Below are 12,351 nucleotides of genomic sequence, written 5' to 3'. Positions count from 1 at the left end.
AGGATCCTTTCTCTTTAAATTGGTTTGTTTTGGAGTGCCATTTCGCGCGGAAACATTGGCATGCATGTATAGATAATTTTATGACCCACAAACACACTATAAGACACCCTTCGTTTTGGGGTAACACTCACATGTGTCTTCAACATCGCCCGTTCTTTTTTTCCTCAAATTCTTGTGACTTGTGGGACTACCGACTCCGAGTAAGGTCATGATAGCAAGTTATGCTGCATTGTCATGCTAAATTATGTTGTCTCGATAACTTCTCGTGTACTTGACTCGACTCGTTTACAAGAATACTCCAAACTCTGAATGATATGATACGATAACTTCTCGTATACTTGACTCGATTCGTTTATAAGAATACTCCAAACTCTGGGTGATATTAAGTTACGGTCCCATCTAAACTCGACTAGTTTCATGATTCGAAGTTGTGTTGCCCCGTCTCTTGACAGCTCTCGACTATTAAAAAGAGACGGAAGAAATATTTATATTCTTTGTTCTTTCAAAGGATGAAAGAAACTAATACATCCAGCTAGCAAATATGATTCTGATCTCACTATATTGCAAATGAATATAATTAAGAGAAGATAAATAAAATCATTAAGTAAATGGTGGGTACTCAACAAATAAGCTTTTCATACCCACCCCAACACTAACACTTATTTAACTGTCAATACTAAGGTCATGGTTTGGTTGGCTGGTTGATATTTAACTGTTAAGAATTATGTAATAATTTGGTTGGTTAGGTAAACCTAGTAAGGTTATCTTTGGCATAACAATGTCATGGTTTTTTGGAAGTAAGCCATAAATAAATAGCATGTGAAAGGGAAAGAATGAAAAAGGAATTCATGATTCAAGAAATTATTAATACCAACCAAATTTCCAGTAGAAGAGACAGATCAAAAGGCATAGCATGTGACCTCAACAAATCAATCAGCATATTCTGTTTTGGCTCACATTTACTAAATTTTATGTTTTTCTCTACCTGTTCCACCAGCCAAAGCTATTATGTAAAGATAATCTGAAATTCTGAACTCCATAAATATATTAGAAGAGAGAAGCAGGAGGGGAATTCAAATAAATTCAAGAAAATATAGGAAACTAATCTTACATATGCAAAATCTTCTATACCTCTTTGATATAAGCATCCGTGCCTCTGGTACAACGAGCGAGCTGATCCTTTTTTTAGTTTTCCAAACAATAGGTACAGCTCCGTAGGATTGTAGATGATCACGGTTGTAAGAAACTTGAAATCCACATTCCGCCCTCATTGATCATTCACATGCATTTGATTAACTCATAAAAATAACAATTATACATGGGATATTCCTGAACACAACAAACTATAACTTCAAGGACACAGTGACTTGACATTGAGACCATGTGGCTGTGATATTTTTTAACTAGCACAACCTGTTGTATTGATTATGATTGGAACCACCTTTTAAGTTGTCTAGGAGGACCTTGCTTTTCTCCTTCAGCTTTGCCTGATAACTTGGATGTATATTGTTTAATTAACAAGTCAAGCTTATCCTCCATGTCCCGGCCTAATGGTTCATTGTTCTTCTTACTTTTTTTCCTTTCATGAGAACCAAAATCTTTATTCAGAACTGTGCGATCTTGCAGTTTCCTCTTTTTCCTCCCATCATCTGCCTCTTGAATAGTTCTGGAATTATGTGTAAGGACTTCATTAACAGCAGGGGATGCTTCTCCGTTGTCACGCTTTCTTCCATTAGGTCTTCTCACTTCCTCTTTGTAGTTATATTTTGAATCAGTCCCTTTTTCCCATTTTATGGGAGAAAGCTTCTGCCTTTTGTTAAATTTACCTTCAGCAGCAGCTCCTCCAAGTGCTTCGTGTTCTTTCTTGTTTTCCCTCATAGGTTCTGAGGTTTTGGATGATGTAAAATCACCTCTAGATGTGTGTTTTCTTGACATATTAGAACGGGAATCAGGTAGATGGGAGTCAAAGCTTTGATGCGTATTCTTAGCATCTTGACTCGAACCTTGTAGCTGATACTGCTGCTGCTGGTATTCAATCTTCTCTTGGCGTTGCTTCAGTGTTTGGATATTATCAAGAGCAAACTCCACAATAGGGCGATGGTCGGAACCAAAAGTTTCTGTAAATAACCAAAACATTTTTAAACTGGTAAGAGGATCAAGAATACATAGTATTGTCTCACAGCAAAGGCCAATTTGATCATTTAAACCCTTGTATCAAAATCATAGAAAAACAAGACTACTCGTGGACTATTATAAACTAAACATTACCAGGATTGTTATTAAGAACTCTAAGAGCCACTAGAGCATGTTCATGCTCTGTGAACTCGACAAAAGCAACTCCACGAGAGTGATTCTTTGTCACTACCTTGCCTTTTTTGGAATCCTTCAAAAATTTAATCTGCAATGACCAGCAGAGGGTAAGGAATCCGCATTCTTCTTTCAAATAATAAAACCTTGAGCAATACAAGTATAGCTGACCTGTCTAATAACTGGCTTCTGTTTGGATGCTCTTGAGGTAACTGCATCTATGCAATGTCTTTTCAATTCCTTTTCAGTCATGGACTTTGGCAAATTATATATAATGAGTCGTGTCCTTGAAATATGAAAGTTTGGTGATCGAAGCTTCATGGCTTTAGTTCTTTCCAACCTGCAGCACGCTTAGAATTATAAGCCCACCATCTATATCAAACTTCAACAGAAATCCAGCATAGAACAGTGTATTAATTAAAAAACAATTAATTACCACAACTTCATATAGGATTTCAAAAAAACAAGCAAAGCTAGAACAAACATATAAAGTTACTTATAACTCTCAGCAATCCGCATGAGTACACCCAATGGTTCTAATCTAAAAACTACAGTCACCATCATCGTAAGAATTCTAAAGAGTAAAGTGTCCCGAGAAATGAAATTAAGAACTAGTATGCTTAGTTTAATAAAAAATCCTCAATTCAATAGATTACTATGAAGACAAATTATTTTTAGCGGTATCAATATTAAGCCTCTCGTAGGCCGTAGCTAGCAAAGGTGTCGCTCGTGACTGCCGTCCCATATCACGTCTGGCAAGCGGCAAGCCTAATAGTATTTGCATAGGCCACCTAACAAATTCGGTGTCCCGAAGCAAAAAAGAATAAATAGGGTGTATCTCCAAGAAAAACTAGAAGTTGGATAAGGCATAAGCCACTGCTAAACAGTTCGTTAAATATGTAACCATTATCTACTCAACTCTGTCCATAGGTAACTGGTAAGAGAAAGGTTCATGTCACTTGTTCAGAAGATCAACTGAACTGTTCTTAAACCTAAACTAATCACACGTTATGAGAGGTACATTTTCTTATACTAACCTGAACATGTGATTCATAATATATTGACCCAGATAATGGGAATCGAAAGTTATTCCCATGTGTCAGTGTTTGGTTAGGGGTTAATTGGTTTAAATGGGATAATTCTCGACATAGACTATGGAATTTCAAATCGTTCAATTTCCATTTCCCCCAACAATCCAATCGCCCCATGATATTTTCTGACCACAGGTTACCAATTCTCCCAGCACTTACATTTGACGTTTCGACATATCGGCAACTGAAACACCATGAGCAGCTGGGGTTCCCTCAACAATAAGTCCTTCCTATTAGACAAAATTAGTACCAGTCAGAAAACTCAATAGTAACCAGCTTAAGCTGCAAAAACAGCGCTACAACCCTACAACTCTCAGGAAAGAACATCAAGCAGCAGTCTTTGAAGACCAACCTTTGCTAGATATAGGTTCCGGTGGTCATGATCCTCCTTCTTGGTCTTTTCCAACTCTTTGCTATGTGCTGAATTCTTGTCTAAGGCCTTCATGACTTTTAATTGTCTGCCCTTGACGATAATACCCAGACCAGCTGCAGCACTTGCTGCCGAAATTGCAGCATCAGCTGCTTCTATTGATTTAAACTTCAGAAATCCAGTTCCTTTTGGACGCCTGCACAAACGAATGACATAAAATACTAAATTTAATTAAAAACAAGATGTAGGCAATTTAATTAAAAACAAGATGTAGGCGCACAAATAGATCCATACTTTGTGACATGATGAAGTACTGGGGAAAAATACTGCACTTCACCAAATCCCGAGAAACGTTGTTTTACTTCTTCTGTACTAACATCAAAAGGAAGATTGCAAATAAAAAGTGTTTTCTGCAGATCTTCTGTTTCAGATTCACTTTTCCCAGTGTTACCAGGTTTCGTATCATGTGCTAATTCAGTCGGCCCGTCAATTGACTTCTTGGTAACGGTAACTGTAACAGTATCCTTGTTACTCTTAGGCACAAGGGATTGATCTTCAGGTGATATATGTGCCTCTCTAGAAGATGATGCTATTACGGTGTTGAGAACTTTTCTTGCGACATCTGCCTCCTCGTCAAAGTCAACTTCTGTACTTTCTTTCTCGGGTACTCCGGATTCAACTGGAACATCACCAAAATTAGATTCTTCAAGTATTTCATCACTATCATTATCATTATCATCCTCCTCCATATCAGTAACCATTTCATCATCTTCCTCGTCACTTCCACTCAGCCCTGTAAATTATACAAATACAGCTTACTCCATAATTCCGGTGAGAGACAGACTAGACGAAGGAAACCATTGCAGAAGTAGATGTAGTAATTAGGCAGAAACACATCCCTCTTGACTACACTCTTATGACTGGTTCAAGCAATAGAATGAAGCTTTAACATAGTACTAATATACTACTACTGACATTAACATTCACGAGTAAATATGCAGAGTTGTAGACAAGATCAAAACTATATTATCTAGTACCAATTTACCAACTAGTGATGAGTATTAGGCGGTACAGTAGCAAACTAAGTTACCCGGACTCTTCAATTTTGTCCTCATACCCCTGTCCATCGGACATGACATGGCTGGGGGTATGGGATCTGTGTCGGATCCTTTGGCTGAAAACCGGACACTCTTACCTTAAGAAATCTAGTTCAAAATGATATATAAGGCCTAGCAACAACTTAATCCTCTTAAATCTAAAGAGGGATGTCTATAGATTACTATTTTCATGTTATCCTTTTGATTTATGTTACAAATATTTTATGTATATCTTTACTTTATGTGGTAAAAGACACAAATTTACAAATGTAATGTATAAAAAGTAGGTATAATTTCGCTTATGTGAAGGTTATTTGCCGAATCCCCGCCCCCGTGTCCAATTTTGGATCCATATCCACGAATCCTAATTTTTTAAAACTAAGAGTCTGACACTTGGATCTGCACCCGTATCCGACACCCGTACCCGAGTCCGGGTAAATTAGGTAGCAAATAGGAATCATGATGATTTAGTAGCTCTGATTTAGGAAATTGGTCATTATTTTTCTTTTCGATTTAAACTAATCCATTTCTTCCAATTCAGCAGGAATTTAAAAAGTTTACATTGCTCACTGCATAATTAACAGGACTAAAGTATTTAGTCATAATAGATAAGGAGCACAAATAGCACTGAAGATGTTTTTTTAACCTTGTGAAAACTGAACAGCTAGTAATAGCAAGATTACCTTCTTCTGAACCAGCCAGAGGCTGAGTCGCTTTAGTGGCATAAAGTTTTTTGGGAATAGCCCAATCAACAGCAATGGGCCTTCCACGAAAGTTAGTGCCATTGAACTTCTTGATGGCCTAGTCATGGAAAAAATTATAAAATAGAATGAAAAAATAATCCAGTTGGGAGAAGTAAGAAGTGGAACTACAAAATCACATTCAGTTCATGTAACGTAATTCATACATTCTCAGCATCCTGCTTGCATGTGTATTTAACAAAAGCAAATCGCCTGACAAACACGGAACAATTATTTAGAACAGCAAAAATCACAAACAAGTTAATAACAAAAAGTAAAAAACTACATAATAGATTTAATATGGTGATTAGCGATTATAGACACATACTGATACTCCTTCTGTGGAATCACTTCCCAAACAAAGCCTGCTGAGGAAAACAATTCTTTGATCTCTATTCTCTGTTTGGGGTTTCGTGGCACTACTTTGTTCCCTTTCCTCTTAGTTTTGACCTCAACTTCTTCAGCCTCGATTTTCTGCATTGTGATTAGTATTGTTACTGAAGGATTAAACTTCGTGTATACGCACAAGTAGACATAGTCGCACAGACACGATTATTAATATGAATATATTGAACAAGAACATATAGATTATAGACACATGTATTCATACGAATATATCACATATGAAAGGTTAAGTATAAGCGGAATGAACACAAAGAAAACCTCATAAGGAAGATTTCGAACAATCAGCTTCCATTTTTGAGTTTTGGCACCCTGGTCCACAAAACAAATCATATAATCGGTATTTTAGATAAAGTAAAAACCAGTTCTCTGAAAACGAACAAAAAATAAGCGATTTAAAAAAAATTACAAAAAATAAGAACGGATAGAAAAACTCTAATACGGAAAAATAATGTAGCTACAGTTAATTACGACAAAACTTTGCAATGACAAACAAGCCAATGCTTGATCCTTTGAAACAACTGTACTGGTTAACATATCTTTATTTAAATCTAAGAAATAAGCTATTCAGCTTAACATGTCCAGGATTAGGCATCATCGACCTGTTTTGCTACTTCAATTGTGAACGAACAGCAACATTACCTCTCCCCCTAACTGGCGAGCCCAAACAATTCCTCCGCATATCTCTTTCTGGTGCAGCAATGCAACACAAGCACGAGCAGACCGTACAGTTGTGAAAAGCACAGAAGATGCGTCCATTTTGCATCCATCTTCCCTGAGCCCTAAGGAAAATTCCACAAATGGTCTGAAAATTTTAGTAGGGTAATAGATACTATACTATAATTAAGGAACCAAACTCATAATACACTAGTCCGTCCAAATGCAGGGTCAAAACATTCAGTGTTTTAGAGAAAAACTTATTGCTCAATAAAAAAAAATCAGTCAACTTAGCATGATATGCTCGCAAAAATACACTACTATTGAGGAACCAAACATAGAATACATAAAAATAAGAAATGTCAATACCACGATGGTTAAGCTCATCTCTGGAAAGAGGGTAAATTATAGAAGATACAGTGCCACACTCTTTGGCTTGGTTATGAACACTTTCTGCCATATCAGCACTAAGAAGCCCGCCAAATATAACAGTCCGAGCAAGCCTTTTGAAAGTAGACAGATTACAGAAGGACAAATATCAATTCAGTTGACTGAAAACACAGAAATGTAACATGAACAGAATTAATGGCATCAAAATATTCTTACCAAGCCTACATTTGCAAATAAAAAAAACATCAAGGTAGACTGACTGTATATTTTAAAGAAAGAAACACGCTGTGTTAAAATTATAACTACAGGTCAACTTTCTTACTAATGTACTATGTTCACATGGTTTAAAGTGCAACAAACTGACACCGATTTTAGATGAAAAACATGAGGAGCTCCATATTTACTTATTAATGATAGAATACCTCTGCTTTTCTGAATAGCTCTTTTCGTCAGATGCACCTTCAGCAACTTTCTTTACCTTAGGTTTATCATGCTTGCGCACATTTTTCTCTGTAACTGTAACATCTTTTACTTTTGATTTGCCAGGCTCGCGTACATTCTTCTTGGAAACTTTAATAACTTTCTCTACTTCTAGTTTATCAGCTTTCTTATCTTCTGGTTTATCAGGCTCGCGTACATGTTTCTCTGTAACATCAATCATGTAACGAAAGTTAAGTTAAAGGAGTCATATTTATTAAACTAGCTTTACTATTTTGTTGTTCAAAACCTAGTTCTTGAGGCGCTGTAGCTTGATCTTTTTCCTGGTTGACAACCTCAGATGAAATGTCATCCTTTGTACTCTTTGACTTAAAATCACCATCTTCATGTGCCACTATACGCAAAGAAAAATATGCTCTTAGTGAGAAATATTACACCCTCCGCATTTCCTATAATTTGTCACTTTGACTTTCTGCTTGTATGTAATGCATAATTAAGATACTTCCATCAATAATTTTTATGAAGAATTTATTTAAATTAAAGTTTACTGCATGTGTTTCTATTTAAAAAATAAAATTTTCAAAAATCATTTGTGGAAGTAAGTTTCCTTTAACCTAAAATACATACAAAATGTAAAAATGACAAAACAATGGATGGAGGGAGTATAATAATTACTGATCTTGTTATATGTACAAATTGCATCAAGGCAGATGAATAAGACAACATGATAACTCAATCATTTGAGGACAAAAATTCAGCAGAAACCTTTATCTCCTTTTGATCGACGTTGTTGGAGAGAAGGTCGATGTGTGGCATGTTTTACTCCAATTTTTCGGCCGCCAACAGATGAACCATTTTTTAGCTCGATAGCACGGTTGACATCTTCAGTAGTTGCACTACACTTTCATTCATACGTTATAAAGTGTTGCAAATAACCAGAAGAAGATTATAAATCAATGCGAGGTGTTCGTTAATTTAGACAGTAGAATTCAACATGTAATATTATGATATGATAAGCAGTAAAACTACGCACTGTAAAACAAAAATTTGAAAATTAAATACACAGACACGCACACACACACACATATATGCATATTTCTATTCCGCACCTGCCATTATATTTTTAAAACTGATTGCTTACTATTTTCCTCTAAAGTCTAAACTACAGTTTAGCCAACTTCAGTACATTCATTAGATATACTAGATCATATTTGGTGACTTAAAAATTATAATATTATACTTCATCCCTGGCATAACAGTAGCACAGGGACCTTGCACATAACATACAATTTCATGATCATACGACTAAGTCGTCCAAATGAACTCACACCCAATATAACATGACGGCAGAACAATACCAAAAACAAACAAATAAAAGCTGAATATTTAAAACTAACATGAACCATCAAAACTAACAGTAAGTCAAGTATTTCAAATTAACAACAATTAAACAATAAAAGCCGAAAATTCGAAATCACACTTACAATTGAACAAAACCGACACCTCGATGTTCAGTCTCCCCTATAAGAATCCAAGGACAGAGTAATCAGCATTAACAATATCATAACATTTTACTTCATTAACAACACTACGTAATTCTAAATAACAAACGCTATAACACTGGCAAACACGAAAAGTGCACTACAGCAATTGGCACATCTATCAATAACAACACAACATCATTACATACATACTCAAATTTCCGCAGAATACATAAATAATTGAACAAACTACAAACTAAGTAATGTACTCAGAAACCTCATACCTTTTTTCGTAACCATAAAACACCTCCGAATCGGTCCAACATCACTAAACGTCTCTTCGAGCTAATACACATCAAATCAACACAGTCAAAATCACAACATCCGTCATCACACACACACAAAGTATGCTTCATAAAACTCATACATATAAGTATACATACATATCCTAAAGACCGGATACTTTTATTCATTTATCGAGATTAAAAATACATTATATCTATTATTTGAAAACCGAAAACAATTATTTATTTGACGAGACTATTCGTTTATCGAATATTCATTTATCGAGATTCTAATTCTAATGTACCTGTGAATTAGTGAAAGTGAAAGGTAAATTAGCGACGAAAACAGTGGCAGGACTGTACTGAGAATCGCTGCCCTCTTTTAACGGCTTGTTCTTCTTGTTCTTCCCCATTTTCAAACCTAATTGAATTTATTTTTTAAGTTTCTGATTTTTCCCTCTTTTATTAGGGTTTATGTGAGAGTTTAGGGTTGGGTTGGGCCGGGGTGTTTAGTGGTTGTTTTAGTTGGGCTTGGGTTTGGGCCTTGTAGGGAACACTCTGTCAATGTTTATACTTATCTTATTACAGTTAGTTTCAAAAAATCGGTCCAGGCGGCCGCGACGCCTAGGCGTTATGCAGTGGTAAAACGCCCCGACTCGGACCTAGACGTGATTTAGGCGTTTTTTTAAAAAATCGGGTCAAAATCAGGATTAGGCGGGCTAGGCGGTCAAAAATCGGTCATAGGCGGTCTACGCGGAAAATAATTAAAAAATATTTTTTTTACGTTTTTATAATTTTAAATCATTAATTTCATAATTTCACACAATATCATGTCAATTTATAATATAAAGTATTGGTAAGAATTAACAAGTAATCTAATATTTTTATTTTCTCACTTAAAATATTAAAATAACATATTATAATTAATTTAAAAGTGTGAATTAAAATATACTCCCTCCGTCCCTTTCGATTGTTTACATTTTTGAGAGAGTGTCCGACACGCATTTTAAGGTGCATATAAAGTATAGTTCTGTAACTTTTTTTACAATTTTCTTTTTCCAACTTTTATTCAGAAAAAGAAAATTGTAAAAGAAGTTATAAACTATACTTTATATGCACCTTAAAATGCGTGTCGGAGACTCTTTAAAAAATGTAAACAATTGAAAGGGACAGAGGGAGTAGTTAATATTGTGTTAGGTCACACTTTCACTGTAGAGGGGGTGAATACAGTGTTTATTACAATCAAATCAAACTTCAAGAACTTATGTAACAGAAAACAAACTTTATTTAAACAATAAACTCTGTTACAATCTGGAACTGTTATCTCTCAGTGATGAACAAAATATCACGAGAGCTGCTAGGGTTATAATAAATAATATTCTCGATGATGATAACACTTATAGTGTAAACCCTATGTCTGTGTTTATATACTACACAGTTACAAGATAATCGCTAATTGATATGAAATATAATTCTGCTTCCTAAAATATATCAATCAGATATCTTCTATTCCAAGTATTCCATTCTTCACGGAATTCCTTCTTCATGCATATCTCTTCTTATGTTTATCTTGATCTTCTTAACTTTAATCAGCTACTGTCCTTATCTGATCGTCCTTCAGCACTTAAGTTCTGATATCTATCTCCTGATAACATAAGTACTGATATCCCTTAAGTTCTGACTTCCAGTATAAGTACTGATCAGTTAAGTACTGATTTGTTCTGTTCAAATAAGATCTGAAATCTAAACATAAAACATATTAGCCATGACATTATCAAATATATCTAACAATCTCCCCCAACTTGTAAATTAACAAAATATACAAGTTTAACAGATATTTGATGATGTCAAAAACATTAAGTACAAATGCATGAGAAATAGACAAGATAACTACAACTTACAGTCCTTAAAGTTTTTACCAATTCAACTTCTGATAACAACTTCAATCTGTATAAATATCAGAATTTAAGCAGTTGTAGATCTTCGACTTGGCTTCATCATTTTCTGATCTCTCTGATGTCAGGAGTTGTTCTGAGATAATTCTTCAACAAACATTTCTCAGCATATCTGAGTTCATCAATCATTCTCCGTTTGACATCTTTAAGCTCTGCAGTATCTTCACCAGTTTGAAATATTGCAGCTCTGAGATCATTAATCTTTGCTTTTCTCAACTCCCGATCTAGTCTTATGACATAAGCTTTATTAGACTCTAGATTGAATTCAAGCCCCTTAATACCAAGATATGTTCTGATCTGTGCAGTATTAGGCTTCATATCAACAATATCACCATTATGATTTCTGTACTTTGGAACATATCTGCTGTCAGACTTAACAGAATAAAGTCTTTTCTGTCTCTGAATCTGTTCCTTTAAGTAGTTTGCAGCAGTCTCTGTTATTCTGTCATCCACTTGAAGTAAGAATAATACATGCTCCAATTCTTCAAAATACTTCAATGGAATGGCATTTTGTCTTATATGATAAACCCTACCATCTATCATGAAATACAACATGATGTATTCTTTCAAGTAGGTATGGTAAACCATCTGTACAGATTCTAGTTGATTCAATCTCTCAGGAGTTGCTCCAATACCTGGTTCACTCAAGGAAGTTGGATCATCGGTAGTGTTGTATACTCTTCTTTCATCAGCACTTCCCAATCCAGTTTTATCTCTAGCTTCCTTTCCAGTAACTACTCTTGCTTCAAAACCACTTGAAGTAGTCTTCAAAGATTGAGTCTGTTTTGCTTTAGTGAATCCTGGTAGGAGTGTTTTAGATTTATTTTCTTATATCAAGTTAACTTGAGCACTGTCAGAGGTTACTTGCTTCTTCTGAATATCAGAACTTACAATTTCTTGACTCTGAACAACTTGAGCCATGTCAGAGGTTGTTTTAAGAACTTTTCTTGAAGTCAGAGCAAGATTATCTTTTCCATCAGTAATTTCTTCTTCCTCAGGAGGTACATAAGGCTTGATAGGTTCACCAACCTTTTCTTTACCCTTGGATCTTGGATCTATCTGTGGTTGTGATCTAGCCAAAGTTTCTTCAGTATGTATCCTTTCTTTGATCACAATGCCTTTAGGTTTTGGAAGTAACT

The 12,351-nt window shown here is 35.3% G+C and overlaps 1 protein-coding gene across 1 annotated transcript; it reads right to left on the bottom strand.

The window, feature by feature from the left end:
• Positions 1 to 1,123: 1,123 nt before the first annotated feature.
• Positions 1,124 to 9,700, bottom strand: LOC141683188 (uncharacterized). Its single transcript, XM_074487876.1, has 18 exons — positions 9,563 to 9,700; positions 9,258 to 9,318; positions 8,977 to 9,013; positions 8,258 to 8,388; positions 7,782 to 7,886; positions 7,477 to 7,699; positions 7,034 to 7,167; positions 6,650 to 6,789; positions 6,269 to 6,319; positions 5,934 to 6,079; positions 5,773 to 5,818; positions 5,549 to 5,666; positions 4,063 to 4,561; positions 3,751 to 3,964; positions 3,558 to 3,628; positions 2,479 to 2,647; positions 2,269 to 2,398; positions 1,124 to 2,117 (listed from the first exon to the last, which is right to left on the bottom strand). The coding sequence occupies exons 1-18, from the start codon at positions 9,668 to 9,670 to the stop codon at positions 1,426 to 1,428; spliced, it is 3,075 nt and encodes a 1,024-aa protein (XP_074343977.1). The 5' UTR covers positions 9,671 to 9,700; the 3' UTR covers positions 1,124 to 1,425.
• Positions 9,701 to 12,351: the final 2,651 nt, after the last annotated feature.

The sequence above is a fragment of the Apium graveolens genome, chromosome 9 (assembly GCF_009905375.1).
Source record: "Apium graveolens cultivar Ventura chromosome 9, ASM990537v1, whole genome shotgun sequence".
NCBI classification, from domain to species: Eukaryota; Viridiplantae; Streptophyta; class Magnoliopsida; order Apiales; family Apiaceae; genus Apium; species Apium graveolens.
The sequence above is the reverse complement of the archived record's forward strand: the minus strand, read 5'-3'. Positions and strand labels throughout refer to the sequence as shown.